General features: G+C 53.5%; 1 protein-coding gene across 2 annotated transcripts in view; it reads left to right on the top strand.

The window, feature by feature from the left end:
• SOGA1 (suppressor of glucose, autophagy associated 1) overlaps window positions 1-26,469 on the top strand; it is a 74,224-nt gene that overhangs the window by 1,156 nt on the left and 46,599 nt on the right. The window contains exons 1-3 of one of the 2 annotated variants that reach the window (XM_041732471.1): window positions 190-865; window positions 20,005-20,229; window positions 25,958-26,116. In XM_041732471.1, coding sequence (XP_041588405.1) covers window positions 191-865; window positions 20,005-20,229; window positions 25,958-26,116 — 1,059 coding nt within the window. In that variant the 5' untranslated portion in view covers window position 190. Of the gene's footprint in view, window positions 1-189; window positions 866-20,004; window positions 20,230-25,957; window positions 26,117-26,469 lie in introns of those variants that run through there. The other variant, XM_041732472.1, reaches the window with a different exon arrangement.

A 26,469-nucleotide genomic window follows, 5' to 3' on the forward strand; every position in this document is an offset into this window, starting at 1 on the left:
TCTGCGAGCGCAGGGCGGCGGAGAGCCGGCGCGGCGGGGGTCCGGGCCGGAGCCGAGCCCCGCGGCTGAGCTGGGCCGAGAGGAGCCGCGGCCCGGGCGGTCGGAGCGGCGCCGGGACCCTCCCCAGGGGCGCGGAGCCCGGGCGGGCCCGGGCCATGCGCGCCGCTCGCTGAGGCCGAGGGAGGCCGCGATGGAGGCGCCGGCGGGGGAGCCCCCGGCCCGGGGCTGCGGCCCCCCGCCCGCGCCCGGCCCGGAGAGGAAGAAGAGCCACCGCGCGCCGTCGCCGGCCCGGCCCAAGGACGTGGCCGGCTGGTCTCTGGCCAAGGGCCGCCGCGGCCCAGGCCCGGGCGCCGCCGCCGCCTGCAGCGCCGCGTCCTCCGCGCGGCCAGACAAGAAGGGGCGCGCAGCGGCGCCCGGGGCGCGGAGCGCGGGGCCGCGGGTGGCCGGGGTCCGCTCCGGGGTGCGCGCCAAGGGCCGCCCGCGCCCCGGCCCCGGGCCGCGCCCGCCGCCCCCGCCGCCCAGCCTCACCGACAGCAGCTCGGAGGTGTCGGACTGCGCGTCGGAGGAGGCGCGCCTGCTGGGCCTGGAGCTGGCGCTGAGCAGCGACGCCGAGTCGGCGGCCGGGGGCCCGGCGGGGGCTCGCCCCGGGCAGCCGCCCCAGCCCGCGCCGCCCGCGCAGCAGCCCCCGCGGCCGCCCGCCTCCCCGGAGGAGCCGTCGGGGGCCGCGTCGTCGGTGGGCAGCAGCCGCCTGCCCCTCAGCGCCTCGCTAGCCTTCTCCGACCTCACCGAGGAGATGCTGGACTGCGGGCCCGGCGGCTTCGTGCGGGAGCTGGAGGAGCTGCGCTCGGAGAACGACTATCTCAAGGTGGGGGCGGCGCGGAGAGGGGGCCGCAGTCCCCGGGGACCACCGCGAGGTCGGCGTGGGGCTCCCACACATCCTGCCTCCGTTTTTATTCGGGAAACCGCCTCCCGAGGAGGAACTGGCCCAAGGGCCCTAATTTTGGAGGGAGGGAGTCTTGGGGAGACTGCTTGGGAGGGTGCCAGGATGCATTACTTGGGATGGGGTGGGGGTGGGCAGTGACGGCTGCACCCCCCGTCCTTCACCTTCCTAGAACCCCCCCCCCCCCCCAGGCCCGAGGCCAGGCCTCTGGTTGCTGTCTTTTCTGAACCGGTATCCGTGTGCACTTGTGCCAGGGAAACCCAGCGGCCCCTGCCCAGGGGAGGCCCCGACACTATCCTGAGTGCTCCGCCTGGTGCAGGCCTGTCCCTGCCTGCCTTTCAGGGCGGGTCCTGTTTGAAAGCATGACATCTGGGAACATCCCCTTGGCTAGAGTCCGACTTCCGTCCAGTCTAACGGTCCCACAGCCTGGGAGGATGATGTCGTGGGAGAACTGGTTCAGAGGCAGCTTCCGAAATCCCAGGATGTTGTCCTCTGCCCTGCACACACAGCAGTCCCTCCGGCCCCTCCTGGCCCGTTGCCTTGTCCTTCCCATGTTCCTGGTGAGAGGAGGGAAGCCGTCCGTCTGAAAGGGGCATTGCGTCTGGGCATCTTGGGGCCCTGAGAGCTTCCCAGGAGAGCACACGAGCCTTGCCTTCACCCTCTCAGCGGACATGAGCACCTACTGGGTACCAGCCAGTCTCTGCCCGTGGTCTGTCAGTGTTTGGGTGCTGGCCTTGGCTGGGGACACGGAAAGAAAGCCTCACAAGCTCCACCACCCCTGGCTGGGCATGGTTTTCGAAGAGGCCGAAATGCTACCTACTACTCTTGTCAGTTGATGGCCTGGCACACCCAGAGTACCCTGGCCAGGAGCCACAGAATTCACATCACTGTGCTGATTTATGTCTGCCCGGCAACACTTAGCTTTGCACTGTAGCTCTTCTGGCTAGATAGGTTTCTCTCTCGTTAGACTTTTGGGGTCTTGCTCAACAGTGTCTCTCCCTCCCGATTTTCCCCCCAGGATCTCCCATCCAGCATGTGTTCAGTAAATGCTTCTAGAATAAAAGGACAAAGTCCGTCTGAAATCAGCATAATCCACTCCTTCAGCCTCTAATCTTTCCCCAAGCCAGGTCCCCGCTTCCTCCTCTGTTAGATGGTTGGGTGAGTCTTCCCAAAGGCCCCTGTTCACTGTTGATAGCTGAAGGCTCCGTCAGCGCTCACAGTCTTCAGAAGGCCACGGTGAGGAGAGGACAAGCGAAGGGTGGGTAGAAGGACGGAGACAAACCAGAAAGAGGCCTGGCCCTGCCCCCTGACTGTTTCTGGCTCTGCCCACCTGAGCTGTGCTGAACTCAGACCTCCTGGCCAGCACTGTTTGTGCCATGGGCACATGGAGCTTTGCTTCAAGGTCTCCTCATGCATCAGCAACCCCCGTGGGCTCCTGTCCACTCCAGGAAGTCATCAGGGCCAGCTGTGGCTGTTAAGATGGATAGCAATCCCAGAAGGCAAGGGAGCGAGAGATTGAGCCCAAGGTCTCCCAGGGGCCAAGGCATGTCTGGGTACATCCCACTGCCTGGGCTGGGCCTGGACCACATTTCCACTCTCATTCAGCACCTCAGGCTTCACATGCAGGCCTCAGGCCATGAGTGGATCTGGGGTCTGGCTTCCTGGCTATGTGGCCTTGGGAAAGTGACTTACTGTCTACAGGCCTCAGTTTCCTCTTTATAAAGAGGCACACCACACTTCCTCCAGCCTTATGGGTTAAAGATGATGTGTGTAAACACAAAGAGTGCCTGGCATGGAGTGTGCCTCAGATGAGATGAGGATGGTTGCAATCACCGCTGCTCTCCAGCGGTATGGAGAGCATCCATCATGTTCTTTGTGGGTTCTGTGGGCGACACGATATCCTCCTCCCCCGCTGAAGCAGGCCTGACTCTTTCTTCTGGCCTCTCATTCATTCTTTCACCATTTATTTAGTACCTACTGTGTACCAGGCATTAGTGCAGATCCGAGATACAACTGTGGACAAGGATGAAGTGTCTCTGTTCATGAAGCTCTGAGTCTAGTGGGGGAGACTGGGATTTAACAATAGTGGTATAGTAAATCACAGCACAGATCAGGATAAGGGTGGAGAAGGATACAGTGTGCCAAGAGTGCATGAAGGTGGGGCAGTGGGTGTTTAGGGAGGCTGTGGCCCGAAGGATGAGATGTAGCCAGCTGAATAGAAGCTGGGGTAAGAACATTCCAGGCTGAGGGAAATGGGAAAAAGCTTGTTGATGTAGAGGGACAGCATGGAAACTGGAGAGAGGAAGGAGGTTGGATAGAGAGGTGAGTAGGGCCGGACTGTGCAGTCCTCGCTGTGTACACACAGGTCGCTCCCTGAATTTCTCTAGAGCTTTGTTTGTCCCAGCCACCAATCTCACAGAGATGAGGTGAAAATCCAGAGATTGGGGATGTGGACTGTAAAGTATAGGGTCTGTTACAGGAGGTGATTTGTCCATTCTACAGATGGGTAAGCTGCGCCCAGAGAGAGGAAGGGACTTGCTCTGGGTCCCTGAGCCGGTTCTCCAGACAGCCAGGGCTTGGAGTAAGAATGTCATACACTCTTGACGTGTTTCCTGCCCCTCTGGGCCTCTTTGCTTCCAAGAAGCAGTAACTGAGTTACCAGGCGAAGGACTCCAGATCCCCAGGGTGTCCCCTGTAGGTTTCGTGCTACCTGGGTGGAGTCTTAAGTGCAGGGGGCCCTGCTTGGGTTCATCTCCCAGTGGTGGGGGCACTGGGAACTGTCAGCTAGGGAAGGAAGACCTCACAGGTGGTGGCAGGTCTCCTGTTGCATGAGGCCTGTCCCGGGGCCCAAGTAGGGAAAGAACACATGGGGCAGCTGCCTCCTAATCAGAGATAGGAGCTGCTACAGATAAGGGAGTGAGCTCACTGTCACTTGAGTTGTTCAGGCAGAGGCTGGATGACCTTGCATGTTTGGACGAAGACGAAGGGTTTGTGGAAAGCGGCTTATAAACTGTACAAAATGGTGGTGGTTATGATTAGAAGGAAGATTCAGGGAGAGATTTATGTGGTGGCTACAATTGAGCTGTCTGACCTCAGGATCCCTTCCAGCCAAGGAAGCCTGAAGATTATGAATTTTGGAGGTTCCATGGTTCTAAGATGCAGCTTTAGCCGCAGAGCAGACGCTTGACTGCATTTGACCTTCAAAGCCCTGGTGGTCTCAGGTCTTCCAGCTGCCCATCAACATGACCCATGTGCCACGTAGTGGGGACATGCAGGGAACCTATCAGAGTGTAGATGGAAAATCTGAGAGTTGGAGCCCAAAGACCTGACTCTGCCATTTACTGTGTGGCCATGGGCAAGTCACGTGGCCTCTCTGAGCTACTTTTTTCATCTATATAATGAAGATGATGGAACCTACCTGGGCAGCTTCATAAGATTGTTTTCAGGCATCAGGGAGGTATGAATAGACAAGAATTTTTTTTTTTTTTTAGGATAAGAAAATATTTTACAAGCAGTGAAATCCCACATCTCTGGGGGAATTGTCATTGGTAGCCAATGAGCAGATAGGATGTCTGTGTCTTCATTCTTGGGGGGGCTGGGAGAAGCCAGGAAGGTGGATCCTGTAGCTTTAGGATGTTAATAAATCAGGAACTACTTCAGGGAGGACAGGAAGGTGCGATCACATTCCACAGTGTGTGAGCTCTGAGGAGCAAGGCAGCCCCACACCCTCCTTACAGGGTCTAGGTGTGAGTGTTTGAAGTCTGGCCAATCTAGATGTCAGCTCAGGAGGGCCCAGAGGAAGCATCTAATCCACTCCCAGTTCACTGCACAGTTGGGCACATGGAGGACCCAGGTCACAGCCAGGATTCCAAAGCTGGTTGGACTACCTCTGGGTCCTGTTCTTTTTCTGTGGCATGATTGGAGCAGTGAGCTTTTGGTTGCTAACAGTGTGTCTAGTCTGGGACACATGTTGGGGAAAGGAATCCTGTTGTGTGCCAGGCTCTAGGCTAAGACTTGTTGGGAACAAGTGAGGGTGACATATGCTGGGGCTGGAGCCTGGAGCCCGCAGGCAGGGGGAGAGGGACATGTGTGTGCATGCAGGTGCGTGAACATGTACCTCACACTGGTGCAGAATGTGATCGGGGGTTGGGGGGGATGTGAGGTACTAGGGGAAACCATGGGGGTTTGGATCCAGCCTTAAGGGTTAGTTAATGGCTAGGCTAGAGCCCAGGGTGCTGGAATGTTAGAGCCAGCCTGGGGACCCCACAGACTGCTGGTCCCTGGACTTCTATGGCTCTTGCCTCATGAGCACCATCCCCTGTTAATCACTCCCAGTGTGTTAGAGTCCGGGCTAAATAAACCCTTACTCCTCACAGCAACACTGAGTCGAGGGTTCTGACGTCAGATCTATTTGGCAGATGAGGAAACCAAGAGGCTCTGTAACGTGCTGGCGATTGCACAGCTGATGTACTTGGGAACCTCTAGAAAACCCTAAGGAGCTCCCCTTGCCCCCTTGCTCTTCCATCCTCTCCCATGCCGGCGGTAGGCTGTGCCTCTGACTTTCACACAGCGGAGTTCTTGCCTGGACTTGCCGGTTACAAGCTGTGTGATGCTGGGTGAGGTGCTCAGCCTTTCTGAGCCTCTGTTTCTTCTTCCGTAAAGTGAGGGAGAAGCGTGCCTGCCTCAGGGTTGTGCCTTTTCCACTTGATGCACGATAAACGTTAGTGCCTGTCCTTACCTGCTTCTCCAGGCACGCATGCATGCATGCATGCATTCATTCAACCAACCCAGCTTCTTTTTTTCCCCTCAACCCATATTTTCGAGAGCCTCCTGGCTACCAGGCTGTGTGCCAGATGTCTGGCCCAGTAGCAAGTTGTGAAGTTCTTCTCAGCTCCCAGAATGTGTCACTGGGTGGGGGAGGGGGTGGTCTTTATGGTCAGCATAGCTCCTGGCTGGTCCCTGCTGGGAGTCCCGGCCCTCCCTGTGGCAGCTGAGAGGCAGCCTGGAAAAAGCTGCTCTGAGACCTGGGTGTTTAAGAATCCTCAGCGGTTTGCTTGTCTTAGGGGGAGGAGGGCAGCTCCAGCGAGATGGAAAATGTGAGGCAGCCGCTGCTGAGGCCTGGGGGGAACTGTGGAGCTCCCAGGGCTCCCAGCATTCCTCGCAGAGGGGCCAGGCCCATGTCCCTGGGCTCACTCTCTCTCACACACAAACACACGTATTCACAGCTCATGCACAGAGATCCACAGCCATTCACACACAAGTCACATATACATCCCGTTACACTCGTACGTTGTATTCTTCCAAAAGCCCACCTTGAGACAGAGAGGATACACCCGCAGAAGGACACAAGCCCATGCAGATACAAAATCTCTCTCCCCACACCCACACACTACCAGACACAACAGACTCACAATATCTAGGAGACCCTTGGCTCAGAAACATACACTTAGATACATACACACACGCATCTTACATACCTAGACACACTTGGCTGTGTCCCAGATGGACACACAGCTTTGAGACACCCTCAGACTTATTGGAAGTACACATACATATGCAGGCACACACACAAACCCACGCAGACTCATTACACACAGGCGCTAGCATCCACGGAAATCCATAGATCCACCCCTGCCAGGCGGGCACAGACACAAGCTCATCACCCAGATACTCACCCTGTTTCTTCCACAAAGAGAGCAGTGGAGGCCCTTGCATGCTTACCTGGGGCTCAGATACACACCCAGAAAGATGTACACACAGACACAAGACATGCAGCCATGTACACTAAAGCAGGGACACAAGCACAGAGCACTCGAATGCCAGGCCTGTAGCATTTGCCAATGGGAACCAGAGACCCACAAACTGGGGTCCCCAGACACGCACGCGTGCGCGCACACACACGCACAGGCTGTTGACATTTTACCCACACAGAAACACAGGAAATCCTGGTCCTTGTCCAGTAGTGTTCAGCTCTTCCACGAGGCTGCTGGGAATAGTGAAGAGTATGGTGGGGGCTTGATGTATAACCTCCTGGATCTGGCAGGTCATGAAGTCAGGAGAAGCTGCCCTCAGGCTCCTGATGCCCAGCACTTGGGCCTGGGCCCAGTGGGCTGAGAGAAGTGGAGCAATTGTCAGGCCTGCCCACAGGAGAAACATGGCCAGGGGCAGCTCTCTTCTAATCTCCTTGGAATTTCCGGCTTGCCCTCATCTCCCTCCTCCTCCCCTCTCCCTTTGCTGGGGACTGTGAAGGGCCATGCCACTCCCATCTTTGCAGGGTGCCCATTTCTGTCTGGGAAACCATGAAGGAGGCCAGGATAGAGGAGGTTGGAGGAGACATGGTTACTCAGAAGAAGAGGGACCTGGAAGACTTCCTGGAGGAGGAGGCATTAGAGCTGAGGAATTAGCCTTCAATGGCTGCTTCTGTGTCCAGCTGCTGGAATGGTGCTTGGCACATCCTAGGGACTCAGTATTTGTTATGTGATTGAATGAAAGGCAGGTGGCCTATAGGCCCAATACAGAAGAGTTTGAAGGAATAATGGGTGTGGGCAGTGGTGAGAGAGAGGCTGGGAAGGAGGTTGGGCCTGCGTGGGAAGCCAAACTGAGCCGAAGCACTGTGAACACCTTGTGGGGAGGGGGCCATACAGCAAGGCTAGAAGCTTCCCCTTCTAGCAGTCCCCAGCAAAGGCAGAAGGGAGGAGGAGGGAGATGAGGGCAAGCCTGAAATTCCAAGGCACAGGAGCCCAGGGTGTCAGGGAAGGAAGGCTCTGTGGCCTCATGGGCAAATTCCATATTTGGGGTCAGGTCTAGGGCCAAACCTTGCTCTGTTACCTCTGCCGTGTGCATGATCTCCATGTGAAAAATCCCCTCACCAAGCCTCAGTCTTCCTGTCTGTACAATGGGAATTAATCCTTTTTTTTTCAGGGCACTTGGGGGATTGGTGTTCAGGTAGGTGGCACATCCAGTAGCATCCTGGGGCCCAGAGGAAGGGGAGGAGCCCTATGTCCTGAGTAGCCTCCAGGGGAGAGGGAGCTCCCCAGGGGAGGGGCTCGGCTAAGTTCCAGGCAGGGCCCAGACCAGCAGCCAAGGTTATTACCAAGGTCATTTCCCTTGTAGCCCATACACATGACCTCATCTGCAGTCCTGGCCATGTTTCTCTGCCCTCTGGTGCCAGAAGGAACTTGGAGCTGCGGTGGGGAAAAAGCCAGAAACTCCACAGAGTGTTCTGGGATAGGCTGACCCTGGCCTTCCCTGGAGGCCTGCAGGTGGGCTCCGTGTCTGCATTCTGCACAGGTAGCACTGGCCTCCTTGAAGGAAGGCCAGGAATCAGAGAAGGTGGGAGCAGCAGGCCAGCCTTTTCCTTCTCTGGGGCCCAAGGTGCTTAGAGCACTCTGGCCTAGAGCCAAGCTGACATAGGCTTGAATCCTGGTGGCTCTGCCTTTTCTTCTCCGAGCTTCCCCTTCCTGAGGCTCAGTCTCCTCATCTGTAAATTGGGGATGCTAACAGTGGTCACCCTAGAGGGTTGCCATGAGCAGTAATAGGAGGAAGCATGTATATAAGGATTCGTGGAGGCCTGGCTCACACTGCAGGGGCTCAACAGCTGTCCACCCTCCTCACTTATTGGCAGGCTTGGGTCTGACTGCCAGGGAGCCCTGGGTCTTTGATGGCAGAGATTGTGCCAGAATTCGGGTGTGAGTCTTGGCATAGAGCGGGGGCTTGGGAGGTGTCCGTGGAATGGAATTGCATTGTGGGGATCCCCAAGCCCATCTCCTTGTGGTGTCCCCCCTCCCCTCCCACCTCGTCAGTCTTCTCTGAACAGCCAGTGCTGCAGAGTCTGTAGTTTGGGGATACCCCTTTGCTGGTGGATGGAGCCTTTGGGTCTTTCATTCTTGTTTTGTTTTCTTTTTAAGATTTTATTTATTTTGAGAGAGAGACAGGGCACAAGCAGGGGGACAGTCGGAGGGAAAAGGAGAAGTAGGCTCTACTGAGCAGGGAGCCTGATGCAGGGCTCGATCCCAGGGCCCTGAGATCATGACTGGAGCTGAAGTCAGATGCTTACCTGACTGAGGCACCCAGGCGCCCCTCATTCTAAGACCAAGGTGAATAGTCTATTGCCTGGCCACAAAGAGAAGTGTAGGCTCCAGTGGAAAAATAGTTTGGGACCCCACAAATAGGCTGGTCCAACCAAACATCTTTATGCTGGTTTGCCCCAGATCTGCTTGGGATCTTCTGGGTCAGTTGCATCAGCCTCTCCCCTCCTTGGCCTTGGCCAAGTGCCTGGGCAGCCTGTGTGGTTCTGCCTCCCTCAGGCTTACCTCACCCCTGTTCCGCCCAAGCTCCTTTGTGTTCCTCACCCCCCAGGCCTCTAGTCCTGGAGCTCTTCCCACCTGCAGGGCCTTGGTGCTTGGGGTTCCCTCCCCTGTCCTCCCCCTTTCCTCCTCCACCCTCCTGTATGCAGCCTCCGGCTGGGCTCTGAATTAGACATCCAGGAACTTTCTGTAGGCTCCTTGAGGACCTCTACCTGATGGTAATTAGGTTTTTTTTTTTTTTTTAAGATTTTATTTATTTATTCATAGAGACACAGACAGAGAGAGAGGCAGAGACACAGGCAGAGGGAGAAGCAGGCTCCATGCAGGGAGCCTGATGTGGGACTCGATCCCCGGTCTTCAGGATCACACCCTGGGCTGAAGGCAGCACTAAACCACTGAGCCACCAGGGCTGCCCGGTAATTAGGTTATTGATTGGGTAATTGCAGGTTGCACCAGGATGGGACCTAGCCCCTTCCTTTTACACAGGTGTAAACTGAGGTTCAGAGAGGTTAAAGGGCTTGCCAAGGGTCCCACAGCCTGGAAATGGCAAGAGTTGGAAGGACGGGCAGTCTGCTGGTGCTCTTTCCAGGGTGCCAGACAGGGGGATGGCACAGGCAGGGGCTCAGAGCTGTGAGATGCAGGGGTGTGCTGGAGCTTTGGGCCACACAGCCTGGAGCCACTCCCTTGTCTCTCCAGCCTCACTGTCTCTCCCCAAAGACCTCGAAGCCCTGTTCTCTCCATGCTCAGAGATTTGGCTGCAGCCCAGAGGCTGTTTGAGGAGATGTTTTAAACACATCAAGATCCAAGTGCTGTCTTCCTTCCTGTTCACACAGAAAGGAGGAGAGGGACACTGTCAGGCATTCTCACTGTGAGCCACTCCCTCCACCCATACCCCTACCCCCAGAGGCAGTGGGAGCTCCAGACATGTCCCTGCTCTGTTGGGTGAGGCCTGGAATGGGCCAGTGGCAAACCAGGCCTGGCCTTGGTGGGCAGTGCTCTCCTGGTGTTTTCTCACCACAGACACACACAGACACACATAGAGAGCCGTGTCTGGTCTCATGCACAGAGCTGTGCCAGATTTGGGAGGCATACTCCAGATCGGCTGTGGAGCCTTTATCTCCTTGAGTCTCTGCTTATTGATTGAGGCTAAAATAATAACACCTGCTTCAAAAGGACTGTTGTTGAGCATGAGATAATGGACATTCGCGCAGACCTTAGCCAGGTGTCTGACACACAGTAAGGACCTGTAAATATTAGCTATGGTCCCATTATAGAGACTGTCTAGTTTGCAAGAGTTCCAACTGGACTTGAATCCTGGCTGTGCCACTTAGTGTGTGTGTGTGACCTTGGACAACACTGTTGATCTTTTTGACCTTGGTTCCCCACCAGTGAGTTGGGGATGGCTGGGAATACAATGAGGCAGCATGTGCTGCCCAGCCTGTGCCTGGCAGAGAGAGAGAGAGCTCTTGCCTGTTATTTTTCTTTTTTTAAAAAAAAAAGATTTATTTATTTATTTATTTATTTATTTATTTATTTATTTATTTGAGACAGAGAGAGAGAGAGGCAGAGACACAGGCAGAGGGAGAAGCAGGCTCCATGCAGGGAGCCCGACGTGGGACTCGATCCTGGGACTCCAGGATCAGGCCCTGGCTGAAGGCAGGCGCTAAACCACTGGGCCACTCAGGGATCCCCCTGTTCTTATTTTTTTGTGTTGGAGTGGTGAGTCCAAGACCGTCTTCCCTCATGACTCTGTGGGTCACTGGACCGGCAGCCTCCATTCCAGCTGGAGCAGGGGGATTGTGTAGCATGGCCATAGGTGGCTGGGCATCCTGACCCTCCTCTAGGACCTTTGACCCTCACTGTCCCCACACTAGAGCCCAGCATTCACCCAAGGAGGCTAAGCTGGGTTGAGATCTGGGCTGGGAAGCAGGACCTCAGAGTCTCTCTCTGCTTGACTGGATCTTCTGGGGGCCCATGTGATTGTCCCTAATCCCTCTCTGTGCCTCAGTGTCCCTGTCTGTTCTGCCACCACCATACCCTACCCCTTGCTACTCCTGGAGTCTTTGAGTGGGGAGGGAAGTGGAGGTTTGCAGAGCCTCTTTGGGGTCCAACTGTAATGATCTCATCTGGAACCTGCATAGACCTGGGGGATGGACAGAAGGGAAAGCAGATGGCTGCCCTAGCCTCTCAGGGGGCTGGCATGCTGCCTCTGTGGCCACTGTTGGCCTACACTGCAGGTCAGCCCTTCCGGGCTGAGGGGAGCACCCGAGGCCAGAGCCAGGGTGGCAGATGGGCAGGCAGCCTGGACTTTAGCCCGAGGGAGGGACTGTGGTGGCCAGGGTGGTGTGGAAGAAGGTGGGCCAGGCAAAGCCTCCTGTTCCTCCATAGAATGGTTGCTGTCCCACAGAGAGAAAGTTCTGGGTCCTTCAGCTCAGCTCTGTCATTCTTCCTGGGTCTGTCTGCCTATCCCTGGAACCTGGGGAGGAGGAGACATTTGGGAATGCAGCCTGAGAGTTGATAGGTTGGGATTTGAGGCTTAGGATCGATCTACTAGGATCCAAAGCCTCCATGGGCATTAGCTTTGCAGAATCACAGAATTAAATTTAAACACAGCAGCACTGACTGGAAGTGGTTTTCTGCAGGGGAGTGGAGCAGGATGGAAATCTTCCCCTCTTAGGACCCCTTTATTAATTGACTATTTATTGAACTGTTCTTTTGTGTGCCAGGCACTGTGCTAGGCTCTGTCGTCTTGAGGCTCACATCTTGATGGTAGAGATCGACATTCTGTAAACAAACAGATCAATAAGTAAAATAATTAACATCACAGATAAGCCTGTGACGTGTTCCATGAAAGAAACAGGCTTGAGATGGACATAATGGGCCTAGAGGGATCTGGAAAACTTCTCTGAGGAGTGGCATTGGCTTTGAGCCTAAGGGGAGCCAGGAGTGCAGAGATGCAAGGATGGACCGGTAGGGCCAGAGGCTTAGTGGTGGGACAGGCCTGGTGATTTCTGGGATAAGAACCAATGCAAGGACATGAAGATGGGGAGGTGGGCAGGGGTCGGGCTTTTGTCTTGCTTTTAGGTCAGATGATTTATATATAGTAAAGTGGGTTTTGGCAGAGGCGTACAATTCTCTAACCACCACCACCACCAATTGAGAGGTGGGACAGCTCCTCTCTGTGGGTCACTGGACTGGCAGCCTCCATGCCAGCTGGAGCAGGGGCATTGTGTGGCATGGCTGTATGTGGCTGGGCATCCTGACCCTCCTCTAGGACCTTTGACCCTGACTGTCCCCACACTAGAGCCCAGCATTCACCCGCCCCCCTCCGCCAAAAAGCTCCTCCTGGGCCCATTTCTAGTCAATTCCCCCTCCCCCAGCTTCTGACTACCACTGATCTGCTTTTTGTCTCTACAGTCTTGCTCTTTCCAGAATCTCATATAAAGGGAGTTCTACAGTGGCCTGCTGAGTCTGGCTTCCGTCACCCAGTGGAATGTGCTTGTGCTTCGGCCACGGTGTTGTGGGGCTCAGCACTTCATTCCTTTTTATTGCTGAGTAGTATTCCCTCATGTGGATTCGCCACTGTTTCTCCATCCACCAGCTGAGGGACATTTGGGTCGTTTGCAAATTTTTTTAAAAGATTTTATTTATTTATTTATGAGAGAGAGAGAGAGAGGCACAGACACAGGCAGAGGGAGAAAGCAGGTTCCACGCAGGGAGCCTGACATGAGACGGGCGGAGGTGAAGGCAGATGCTCAACCACTGAGCCACCCAAGGATTTCTCTCTTTCTTTTTCTTCTTTTTTCTTTCTTTCTTTCTTCTTCTTTCTTTCTTTCTTTCTTTCTTTCTTTCTTTCTTTCTTTCTTTCTTTCTCTCTCTCTTCCTTCCTTCCTTCCTTCCTTCCTTCCTTCCTTCCTTCCTTCCTTCCTTCCTTCCTTCCTTCCTTTTTATTTATTCGTGAGAGACAGAAAGAGAGGCAGAGAGACAGGCAGAGGAAGAAGCAGGCTCCATGCAGGGATCCTGATGTGGGACTCGATCCTGGGACTCCAGAATCATGCTCTGGGCCAAAAGCCGGCACCAAACCACTGAGCCACCCAGGGATCCCCAATATTTATTTATTTTTAAAGATTTTATTTATTTATTTGAGAGAGAGAGAGAGTGCATGAATGAGTAGGGGGGAGGGGGAGAGGGAGAGGCAGACTCCCTGCTGAGCAGGGAATCTGATGTGATGTGGGGCTCCAGGCTCTATCCCAGGACCCTGAGATCATGACCCGAGCCAAAGACAGATGCATAACTTCTGAGCCACCCAGGCACCCGCAGTATAATGTTTTTATTTATTATTTATTTATTTATTTTAGAATAATTTTTTAAAAAGTACTTTGTATCATTTTTTAAAAGACTTTATTTATTTATTCATGGAAGACACAGAGAGAGAGGCAGAGACACAGGCAGAGGGAGAAGCAGGCTCCATGCAGGGAGCCCGACGTGGGACTCGATCCTGGGACTCCAGGATCACGCCCTCGGCCTAAGGCGGTGCTAAACCGCTGAGCCACCCAGACTCCCTAGAATAATGTTTTTATTTTTTTATTTTTATTTATTTATTTATTTATTTATTTTTAAAATTTTTATTTATTTATGATAGTCACAGAGAGAGAGAGAGAGGCAGAGACACAGGCAGAGGGAGAAGCAGGCTCCATGCACCGGGAGCCCGATGTGGGATTCGATCCTGGGTCTCCAGGATCGCGCCCTGGGCCAAAGGCAGGCGCCAAACTGCTGCGCCACCCAGGGATCCCGAATAATGTTTTTAAATGAATAAAATAAAACACAAGGGAGGGATCCCTGGGTGGCGCAGTGGTTTGGCGCTTGCCTTTGGCCCAGGGCGAGATCCTGGAGACCCGGGATCGAATCCCACATCAGGCTCCCGGTGCATGGAGCCTGTTTCTCCCTCTGCCTATGTCTCTGCCTCTCTCTGTGACTATCATAAATAAATAAAAATTAAAAAAAAGAAAAAAAAATAAAACACAAGGGAAACCAAATATATTGAAATACAGTTATCAAAACATATTTCTAAATTATAATGTAGTAATGTATGTGTTTATTAACTCATCAGATCTGGTGACTAGTATAATTTCAAAGTGCTGGTGAGTATAAACACTTTGTTGACACTTCTGCAACTGTTACATGGTGTGAGAATATCCGTGGTTTCTCTTAGTGGCAAACTGCTTATACACCTGTGACTTGTCCAGGATAGAAAGAAATGTTAATCCTTAGTTAGAGATTAGTGAAAATAAAGGTGTGCTTTTTTTTACCATCCTAGTTCATGGGCTCCCTGAATTCTGGTGCGGACAAGAGTCTGAAGTCCTGTGCTACTCTGCAGTTCTTCGTCCCTAGAACAGAGGTGGTGATTCTTGTCCTGCCTGTCCATGGGGTTTCTGTGATGACCCATGAGATGATTCAGATGGAATGTCTTTGTAAACTGTGAAGCCCCGTGCTGCCGTGCAAGGTCTTGCTATTATTAGCAGTCGTGTGAGCTCATGTTTGGCCCTCTGGTCCAGAATGGACCAAGAGACTCTTCCTGGCCAATTCCCCCAGGATTCCTGGGAACTAATCCGTTTTGGGGAGCGGGTCTGCCTCTGAAAGGCTGCTTCCTGCAGGACCTCATGGATCGTCGGGAGGGTGTGTAGGGGGATGGACAGAGATACACTTTGTGGGCAGGGAGTGGGTGGGTGAGCAGGAGTTCCCTGAGTAGGGAGACCCTGTCCAGGCTCTCCCTGAACCTTTGCAGCTGGCCTGGGGCTGGGATCTGGAGAGCCTGCCCACCCTTGGTCTGTGGAGAGAGAGACTGGATAGGGCAGAAGTCAGCTCATCCTGCCGATCATTAATCCTCCAATAAACAGGGACGAGGGCTGGTCCTGGCAGTGCCGGGGACGAGACACGAGGCTGACCTGTCATCTGCCCTTCTCCCAGCTCTTGGGGAAGACAGACTTGAAAGTAGGCAAATGCAACCTAACATTGTCAGCACAGAGAGGAACAGAGTTCAGAGCATGGGGTTTGGGGGAGGAGGGAATGCTCTGGAAGGATGACATAAATTAGGAGTTAGTCAAAGGCTATTCCAGCAGAGGGACTAGCCCAAGCAAACCTGATTGTGGAACATGGTTATGGGCCTGTCTGGATTCCAGCTCTACCATTCTCTCTTGCTTGGGCAGCTCTAGGACACTTGTGAGCCTCAGTTTTCTTGTCTGCAAAAAAGGGGACATGGGGTGCCTGGGTGGCTCAGTGGTTGAGCATCTGACTTCGGCTCAGGTCATGATCCCGGGGTCCTTGATTCAAGTCCTATATCAGGCTCCCCACAGGAAGCCTGCTTCTTCCTCTGCCTATATCTCTGCCTCTTTTTCTCTGTGTCTTTTATAAATAAATAAAATCCTAAAAAAAAAAAAAAAATATTCTGGTAGCAGGCAGGGTGCCCCGTTCCTATTCTCAATCCCTCCCCGCATCCCACTTCTCAGTCCATGTTAAACAATCAGGGTAAGCTTCAAGAGGAAGAGACTGTCAGCTTGAAGAAGCGGCCAGAGGTGATGGATGGCCGTTGGGGGGCTGGCAGGCCGTGGCTGGTCTGAACACCATTCCCCAGCTTCTTTAGGCTGACCCTTCCAACTGTGAGGCTGAGAATCAGGGCCCCCAGCCTCTGAGGTGGGCACTGTTGGCCTTTTCCTATCTACAGGGGAGAATAAGGTTTGGGGTCCTCCCACCAGTGTTGGGGGCCAACCACCTTTTGCCCACAGAGTCCAGTGGTTTGTTCCCTTCCCTGCCACATGTACATGGTCCGGGGGTCTGGGAGGGAAAGCACTGAGGCCCGTGAACTGTGAAGGAGCAGGGAAGCCTGGGCTCGCCTCCCTCTCTACCAGCTCTGTTAGTTGGGTGACACTGTCACCTGAGGGCTTTTTAGGGCCAGAGGCTGGGACTGGAGGACTGAGCAGCCATGGAAGGCTCTGTGAGGTCTCAGAACCTCTGGAGTGATGCAGGGTCCTGCCCTCCCAGGTCCCCCCACAATGTCCTAGCAGCCCCTTTCCCCAGCCTCACCCCAGGCCCGAAAGCTGGGTGCCCACCTAAATTCTGCATTCACTGGCTTCTGCTGGCCTTGGCGCAGCCAACCCAGCCCGTGCGGGGCCACAAGCCTGCCTTTGTGGACTGGTCCTCCTACGTGGGCCGTGCCAGGAGGGGCTGACCCGCATTCTGCCTGCAGCTGGGACAAGCCCCCATGGGCCTGGGCCCCCCTTTGCCCCATGGAGAGATGGAGCTGGCATGAATGTAACATCCTGCATTTTCAGAAACTGACTGTGGTCCAGGGCAGACCCTGGGGAGACAGCTGCTCATGTGAGAAAGATCATTTATTCATTCACTTATTCAATAGATGCTTATTGAGTCTCTGCTCTGAGTCTCTGCCCTGGTCTTGTGGTACTGCCACAGATGGCTCTTGCCCTTTTAGGAAGAAGTTTTCCTTCCGGAAACCCCTCGACTTAGAGTCACTTGGGCCAACCCCCAGAGTTTCTGATTCAGTGGGTATCGATTGAGGCGGCAAAATTTCTGATAAGTTCCCCAGTGATGGTTATACGCTGCTGGTCCAGGGACCATGCTTCGAGAGCCAGTGTGACTTAGGACCAGGGGGAGGAATTAAGACTGATTTAGGTTTTCTGTATTTTTTTTTAAGGTTTTATTTATTCATGACAGACACAGAGAAAGAGAGAGGCAGAGACACAGGCAGAGGGAGAAGCAGGCTCCATGCAGGGAACCCGACGTGGGACTCGATCCCAGGTCTCTAGGATCACGCCCCGGGCTGAAGGCGGCGCTAAACCGCTGGGCCACCGGGGCTGCCCGGTTTTCTGTATTTTCAAAACTGTCTCTATGATCATGATTTACTTTTCTAAATAGAAAAATCAGTTATATTAAAAAAAAAAAAAAGAAAAATCAGTTATTTAAAACTAAAGATAGATAAATAAATAAATAAATAAATAAATAAATAAATAAATAAATAAATAATAAACGTGAGTCCAAATTGACTCTAGTGCTCTGGATACAGTCCTCTGTTGAGAGAGATCACCTCTCGTGACTTAAATGTCATACATCTATTAATGTAGCCCAACACTAGGAGCTTGTATGTTCCCTGCCCTTCTCCTTGGATCATCCTGAGCTTCAGGTCCACTCAGACCACCATATCCTCCCTGTCACCTGTCAACGAGACTGCAGTGAGAATAAGTGTGATGCTAGTCTGTAGCACTGTGGGGATTTGAACACAGGCGCATCTGGAGGCTGGCTTAATTTGGGTTTAGCCGACTGGCCCATACTTCCTGCGTGCCCTTTCCTTTATGCTTCCTTAATCCACCAGATGAAATGGTGTGTGGACTCTTCATTTCCTCATTTCTTTTGACTGGTATGATCATTGACTGTCTCACTTCTTCTTTTTCCACTTTTAGTTCTGTCCACTTGGCATGGTGGCCATGAGTCTGTGTGTGTATTGGGATGGAGGTGGAGGCGTGGTCCTGGTGAGGTGACTCTTCTTCAGCAGCTGGTGTAGGCAGTGCCATCCACATTGCTGAAGCCATCCCTAGGGGGGAGCCTGTGGTGGCAAGTGGGGATTAAGTCCTAGGGTTGATGGTGGGAACCGGACGGTATCTGTCGTTGGGAGAATCAGATACCTGTCCCTTCCCTCTTCATCTTCTGTCCATGTGAGAAATAGTCCACAGGAATCAAACAGGTGAGCTTTCACACCGAGAACTGGCCTGTTTCCTAACACGGCTCCTGAATTAAACTGACCCACTCAGTCTCTAGGGGGCTCTGGGCAACCCCAGGCCATGCCCCCAGAGAGAGCCACCCACTTTCTTTGGGGAAAGGAAGGTGCAGAGGCTAGTGAACACACTGTCTGGATGGTGGCTCCTCCCTGGGGCTTGTAGAGTTGTTTTTTTGCTTCTCCGACCTACCCCTGCCCTGCGCTCATCAGTACTGCCCTTGGTGGCTTTCTCTGGCTCCTCAGGGATGCCTTTGGCAGATCATTCCTCCCCTGTGTCTCAGTTTCTCTTTTTAGTGTACAATCTTACTTAATTCAGTCATACTAAGAATAGATATTTCTATTTGTGACTCAGTTTCTACATTTGTTATTAGATATCATAATTATCCTGCTGGGTTCCCTCATTCATCCCTTTACATTCTGTCCAATGATGGTTTCAGGTTGGTGTGTCTTTTTTGTGGTTGTTTGCATAACTGGACGTGCATTCATTCATTCAGTTAATGTTTGTTGGGAGCCTGTGGGGTGCTAGGCTTGTGCTGGGTGTGGGGGGATGCAGCAGGGAGCAGGGTAGACGTGGGGCAGCCCCCCCAGATACTCACACTAAAGGGAAGACAAATGATTAGAGAATTCAGACGGGCTCGTGGTGACAAAGGGGAAGTGAGGGACATCTGGGAGCTGATGACGGGTGGTCAGAAGCTGCCTTGAGGAAGTGAGGTCATCCCCCCAACACCCTCCGCTTAAAACCCAAACTCTTTACTTGGCCCTCCACAGCCTTAGATGACTGACCCCTGTGTGTTTGCCCAGCCTCAGCCCACCCTCCTCTTGCTACGCGGGCCACCTTGCTGACTTCTGACACGTTGAGCTCTGACCTGTCTCTGAGCCTTTGCACACACTTTAGGCAGACCTTCTGCCTAGAGTCACCTCTCCCTGGCTGTCTGCCTGCATGGCTGTTCCTTCCCTCAGCTCTAATGTCCCTTCTATGGAGCTGGCCACCCTGATCATGTCCTTGGACATGGCCTTTTGTCATCAGTCTAGCATATTACCTCAGTGTGGGGGTTTTGTTTCTTGACTCTTATTTGGATTTTTATTTATTTATTTTTAAAGATTTTATTTATTTATTTATTCATGTGAGACACAGAGAGAGGCAGAAACACAGGCAGAGGGAGAAGCAGGCTCCCTGTGGGGAGCCCTACAGGATCATGTCCCTGAAGGCGGTGCTAAACTAAACCACTGAGCCACCCAGGTTGCCCTTATTTGGATTTTTAATTTGTTGGTTTATCATGTGTCTCACCAGTGTGATCTGGGGTTCCATGCAGAAGGGTCTGTGCTGTCCCTTTCCACCCCTGTGCCTGGCACAGGGTCTGGCACATAGTTGGTGCCCATGGATGCTTGTTGAATGAGCCTGTCCTGCTTCCCCAGAGTAGTTAGTTTCCTATTACTGCTGCAACAAATTCCACAGATTGAGTGGCTTAAAACCATCCCAGATTATTATCTGACAGTTCTGGAGGTTGGAAGTCTGAAAATCAAGGTGTTAGTAGGGCTCTGTTGGCCAGGCCACACAGCCAGGCTCCAGGGGAGGATCTAGCCCCTTTTCCAGCAGGCAGCCTGTATTCCCTGCTTTGTGGCCCTTCCTCCATCTCCAGAACATGTCTCTCTGACATCTGTCTTTGTCATCATGTCACCTTTCCCACTTTGCTCTCCCTGCCTGCCCCCGTGATTACATTGGGCTGCCCAGATATAATTTAGGAAAATCTCCCCACCTTGAGATCCTTAACTTCATCTCATTTGCAAAGTCCCTTTTGCCACGTAAGGTAACACATTCACAGGTTCTGAGAATGAGGACCTAGATGTCTTTGGGGGTCTTCCCACACCCAGGCCCCCAAGGGGCCTAGGAGAGTGTTGGGTGTGGTCTGCCTCCAGACCTATAGGCCACTGCCACAGGGCCTGGTGACCTGACCATCCCCTTCCCCCTGCAGGACGAGATCGAGGAGCTGCGGGCTGAGATGCTGGAGATGCGGGACGTCTACATGGAGGAGGATGTGTACCAGTTGCAGGAGCTGCGGCAGCAGCTAGACCAGGCCAGCAAGACATGCCGCATCCTGCAGTACCGGCTGCGCAAGGCTGAGCGCCGCAGCCTCCGCGCTGCGCAGACTGGCCAGGTGGATGGGGAGCTCATCCGTGGGCTGGAGCAGGATGTCAAGGTAAGCTCTGGGCCTTCCCCAAGCCCCGGCCGAGCCTGGGTCAGCCCACAGCTCGCTCCTTGTGTGTCCTTGAGCAAGTTACCCTACTTCTCTGGGCCTCAGCTTCCTCATCTGTAAAGGGGGGATCCGTCGTGAGCTGATGACCCATTTCCCACGGGGGCTCCAAAGTGATATCATAAATGTGAATCCTACTAAAGGCAGCTACTCCGAGGGTCAACCACATGCTGGGCTCTGAGTTGTCCCTGCACTCACTACACTCACTATCTGTGGAGGTTTCTTTGTTTTTTTAATTTTTTTAATAATTTATTAAATTTGGTGATTTTGAGCATGTCACCTAAATTTCAGTTTCCTCATCTGTAAAATGAGTATCATAGCAGCCCTTGCCTCACAGGGTTCTATGAGGGTTAGAAGAGAGGATACTGGTAAGATGTCACTGTAAACACTCAAAACTAAAACTGTTAGCTGTTATTATTAGTCCCATTTTCTGGATGAGGAAAGTGAGGCTTAGAGAATGGAAGGGCCTGTGCAAGGTCACATGACACTTGGTGTGTACTTGGTACAGTGCAGGCTTATCAGCCTCCCATATCTGACCTCCCCTTCCTGCTGATGAGCTGGAGGCTGACAGGAGGGGCCTCTAGAAGAACAGACCTCTTTCTTGTCTGTGTTGCCCTGGGCTGAGGGCTGAGATCTTGGTGGGGCCCAGTGTGAGCAGGAGGATGTTGGAGCTGGGGATGGAGGTGCAGCCCTGAGGGCTCTAGGGGGCTCTTCCTGCAGGGGTGACCTGAAGGAGGAGGGGGCCTGAGCCAGGTGTGGAGAGGAGGAATGCAGAGGGAGAGATTGCTCTCTGTAAGGGCCTGGGGGGGGGGGGGGTAAACCGGGAGCCACAGGCAGGCTCACATTTCCCATGTCTTTGGTGTGCACCCTGGGATTACTGTGTCTACTGTGCAGATGAGAACACTGAGCTCAGAAAGAGTGTGCCCCCAGGGCCAAAGCTCCCTGACAAGGCAGCCCTCTGGATAAATGGTTATACAGGTATTCAAACCCCAGGCCCTGGATTAGAGGGAGGTGGGGTGAGGAGCCCCGGTAGCTCAGCGGAGCAGAATTGGGGCCTGGGTGGTTGGAGATCTGCGGCCTTCACACCAGAATCAGCCTTAGAGAGATAAGCAGGGGAGGAGGACCGACTGGGCCAGCTCGCCTGCGCCTCCCTGGGAGGAGCAGAGAGCAGCTGGTGTACGGTGGGAGGGGGGTGGTCTCTTTGCTCCAGGCACAGGGAAGCCGCCCCTTCTGTTGGGATTTGAACTGGCCAATCAGCATCCACCTTGCCCCCTTCTCTCCCTCTTCTCCCCGCCCCTGCAGCTGGAGTGCTGAGCTCATCTCTTCAGGCCCTGGCTGGATGCCTCTGGCCACTGCACTCTGCGCGTGCTAGGCTTGTTCTCAGGCACTTTAGGGGTTCTCAGAGTTGTGGTATTTCCTGGGAGGGCTTGATGGCCCAGCTGGGGAGGGGACCCCAGATCTGGGTATCCCTGGGGACTCTCTGACTTGCTCTGCTAGCTCCTTGGCTCGTGCCCGACTGATATTGGGCCACTGCTTGGGGCCTCAGTTTCTCCTTTTTTTTTTATAAAGGATAGCCAATTATTATTATTTTTAAAGATTTTATTTACTTATTCACAAGACACACAGAGAGAGGCAGAGATACAGGCAGAGGGAGAAGCAGGCTTCCTATGGGGATCCTGATGGACTTGATCCCAGGACCCTGGGATCATGACCTGAGCCAAAGGCAGACCCTCAACCACTGAGCCACCCAGGTTCCCCAGTTTCTTCTGTTAAATATGGGGCTTAGAGCAGCCAAATCTCTAGGGCTTTTGCAGTTCCAGTGGTTTTGTCAAGGAGGTTGGTTATTGGTGGAGGTGCCATAAATGAAACTTTGGTATCCACCCCTCCTCAGGCTGTCTCTGTCTGTAGCCCTCATGGCCCACAGGCCTCACAGAGCCTCAGGGGGAACATTGCCCAGCACAAGGAAGGCAAGGAGACGGCGGTGCAAAGACCTGCTCTCCCACTTGCTTGGTGTGTGGCCTTTGGTAAGCTCCCTCACAGCTCTGAGCCTCAGTAAATGGAGATAAAACTAGTTTTTACCTGTAGAGATTTTTGTGAGGATAAAATGAAATAGTTCAAGTAAAAGTGGGGTGGCCATGAAATCTGGTGTGGAGTGTTCACCCAGCAAAGGAGCAAATGTTGATTGTGGTGTTACTGTTTGGGAGAAGAACTTATAAGGCACTAGTATGGCAAGTGACTGGGGCAAGGCCAGGGCAGGGGGGGCCAGAATCTCAACCCGCCTGTGTGGATAAAAATCCCCTGCGGCGCTTATTCTCAATGCAGATTCCCAGGCCCCACCACCCATTTCCCCCTCCCTGAGGATTCGGAGTGACAGTGACAGGGAGGCCCATGAGCTGAGAGGCCCGATGAGCAGGGCGGCTGTGGCCTGGAGGCTGCTGGTTGCATTTGGCAGGAGACAGGCCTCAGCGCTGTAAACAGTGACCTCATGGCTGAGCGCATTGTTTGTGCTTTGGGGATTTGCCCTGGTGTCCGGAAGCTGCAGCTGCTTCACCTCCCATAGTATCTCAGTCCCCTAGCCCTGGGAGTAGTTGGGAGGACCATAAAAGCATGAAATGAGACAAGCAGGTGGGGCCCTGTGAGCATCTGACGTAGTGAACCCACTGCTGGGCTTATTATTATTATTATTATTATTTTTAAAGATTTTATTTATTTATTCTTGAGAGACACACAGAGAAAGACAGAGATATAGGCAGAGGGAGAAGCAGGCTTCCTGCAGGGAGCCCGATGCAGAACTCAATCCTAGGACCCTGGGAACATGACCTGAACGGAAGGCAGACACCCAACCACTGAGCCACCCAGGTGCCCTGTTATTAATACTTTTAGTGCTGATAATAATATAATGTCTTCAGGCTTTGGGCCAACAACAGGGTTAGGTGGAGAGCAGAACTCTAGAGTTGACCCACAGGATTTCAACCCTTGGTTCTGTAGCTGCCTAGCCGTGTGACCTTGGGGAAGTGACCTTTCCTTTTCACACCTCAGAATGGCATTAATCAAGCCCTTCCCAAGGGGATGGAAAGGCACATCGTGTTAGGAAGTGACAGCTGATTTTATAAATCACCTGTGAGAGGCAAGGGCACCCAGGACCACTGAAGCTCAGAGAGAGGAAAGGACAGGCTGAGGCCACCAGACTCCTACCTTCCAGGCTACTGTGCTCTTTGCTCCTGTGGGCCTCCACTGGGGGCTCGGGGGTTCTGTGGGATCTGAAATTAAGAGCTCTTTTGTTCTTGCTGGAATCCCGTCAGCTGCCTGGGTTGAGCGTTCTTGACACAGCAACCCTTGCGGGTCGGGGACAGTTGGGGAAGGAGATCCTGTGGAGAATGGGATGGAAGGAGTGTCCAGACTCCTGGAACGGATGAAGTCACAGAGTCATTTATGAACCCAAGAGGATCCGGGAATCCACATGGATCATGATTTCTTGGTGGGGAGTGTCGCCTCCCAAGTTGAGGCCGTGGTAGGTGGAGCAACCCCTCAGATGGAAAGGAGCTGGCCCCAAGGGGAGAAGCCACCTGCTGCTCAGCCCTCACATCAGTCGAGGACACAGCCCTCTGTGGACAGTGGGTGGGGTGGGTGGTTGAGGGGTGCATCCCTAATCTAGTTAGGGTAGGTGCAGCTCCCCATATTGCAGTCATTCTTTTATCTCCCTCCCTTTTCACTTTTTGGAACCTTGAATTTGTTTGCTCTCCAGCAAGCATTTACTCGGCATTAGGGTGTGCTAGAGTGTGCGCTGCTGCTGGGACACAGGGGTATGAAGGAACCCAGGCATGGTCCGGGGCCTTCAGCATTCTGGCCCATGACTCCTGTCCCCACGGCTAAGCAGGATGAATGAATGAATGAATGAATGAATGAATGAATGAGTGAATGGAATATTGATCAGGACAGGGGCTTTCTGGGTGACCTGATAGCCTCAGACTGGGAACCATAGCCAAGTGCACAGAGGTAAAGCAGTGATCCTGACAGTGCATTAAAAAGTTATATTTCTTAAAAAAAAAAAAGTTCTATTTCTTGATGATCTAGCCACCAGCCCAAGGATTGTGTCATTTAATCCTCACAGCAGCGCCTGGGAGTAGGCTGTATCCATTCCATTTACCAATGACCACCCGACACCGAATGCGTAAATAAACTTGCTGTGGGGGCACACACACACACACACCCAGTGCTGGAATCAGACTCAGTCTGGTTTTCCCCATGTGCCAAGTCTTTGTTCTGATATTGAGGTGTCGCTCATCCCACTTTGTGGACAAGGCACGATTCTGGTTGCCCTTGGGGACCTCCAGGGACAGAGAGCCACGGTGGACAACAGAGGCAGGGGGAGGCAGTGCTGAATTTCCTTTCTGGCTGTTGTTTTTCCTGGCCTGTCTCTCATACTGCCAACGGGTCCGTGCCGAGCTGGGCCTGGGCCCAGGCAGAGGGCAGAGCCAGGGAGGGCCCTCTTCCCTTCCGGAATGGAGGAGGTGCAACGGTTGTTTCCGAGACTGGCAGGCATGGGGCGTTGGGCTTTCTGCCCCTCACATACCTCTTGCTGGCAAAGCCCTCGTGCTCCTCCAGAGCCCTGGCCACACTGGCCCCTCAGGCAAATCCCAGGGGCTTCTCCCAGCTCAACTCATACTGGCTTTGCATGACCCCAAGTCAAGTCACTTATTCTGTAAGCCTCAGAATTGGGGTGAATATGAATGAATCTGGCACACAGTAGGTATTCAACAACTGATAGTGCCTGGACCACTCAGGGATAGTGGTGATTTACCAGCTCAGAAGGGCCTTCCTCATCCCCGGATGCCTCCTTTCCTGGTGTTGGACCTCCAGGGTGTCCTCGAGGAAATGGGGTGCTTTTGCTGCAGATCCCTGGAACCAGGATTGGTGTTTGCAGCTCTGTTAGTTCCTTTCTGTATGGATGACCTGGACACATGCCCAGCCTTTGTCATTTAGAGCATGTTTTATATCCCAGACAATTGGAAACCAGCCTCGGGGTCACACCACGACCTCTAGCAAGTCCTGCCCCTCTCTGAGCTTCGGCATCACCACTCCCCAGGACTCACTGTGCTGGCCCAGGGCTGAGATTTTTTGTGCAAAGCTGATTCAGTCCTCCTGTTGGGCCCATGAGGCTGCTGCTACCACTGCACCCTTTTTGCAGTTAAGGAGATTGAGGGACAGAGTGGGGAAATGATTTGCCTAGGGTCACGGGCTGGACACTGGCAGCAATGTGATTCAGATGGCCCTAGGGCCACCCATCTTGCTCTGGTTTCAACTCCAGCTCACTTCCCTACTTTTAAAATGAGCATCTCTGGCCCTGCCGCAGGCTCTCGTGAGACTCAAAAGCACAGAATGCCCCAGGTAATTGAAAAAGCCTTGCTAAAAACTGGCAGGGCCTTTCTAGCTTCCTGGGGAGACTGAACTCGGACACAGACATTGGGAGCACTGGGTGTCTGGGTTTGGGTTTTGCTTCTGCTATTTCCTGGCTGTGTGACCTCTACCCTCTACTGCCTTCTTTGTGCCTCAGTTTCCTCATCTGCTAAGCAGGGGTGAGGAGAGACACAGTCTGCTGGGGGAGGTTGCTCTGTAACCCAAGTGGATCATCACCCACCCTTGCTTACCAATCTCATCACCCACCCTTGCCCAGGTCTCTAAGGACATCTCTGTGCGGCTGCATAAGGAGCTGGAGACAGTGGAGAAGAAACGGGCACGGCTGGAGGAGGAGAACGAGGAGCTTCGGCAGCGGCTTATCGAGACCGAGCTGGCCAAGCAGGTGCTGCAGACGGAGTTGGAACGGCCGAGAGAGGTAAGGGCCGGTCCATCTCTGCAGGGCCAGGCCAAGGCAGGTGGGTGTGTGCCAGCCCCACCTGGCCAGGGGCTCGGAAGCGCTGTGTTTGTACGGTCATGCCTCCCTGGCAGAGCTGTCTTATTCATGCATTCATTCCTCCTGCACACATTTCCTGAGTGCCCACTGTGTACACTGTGTGCTGGACTCGGAAGACACAGTGGTGAGTGAAAGACTCCTGTCCACCAAGAGTCTACAAGTTAATGAAGGAGACAGTCATCTGCCAAAGAACTGCAACTGTCGGGGGGATTAACTGAGAAAGCATTCCACAGTGACCCCTGTGGGGCCCTCTGCCTCAGTTTCCTCACTTCCAG

Source organism: Vulpes lagopus, chromosome 18 (genome assembly GCF_018345385.1).
Source record: "Vulpes lagopus strain Blue_001 chromosome 18, ASM1834538v1, whole genome shotgun sequence".
Taxonomy (NCBI): Eukaryota; Metazoa; Chordata; class Mammalia; order Carnivora; family Canidae; genus Vulpes; species Vulpes lagopus.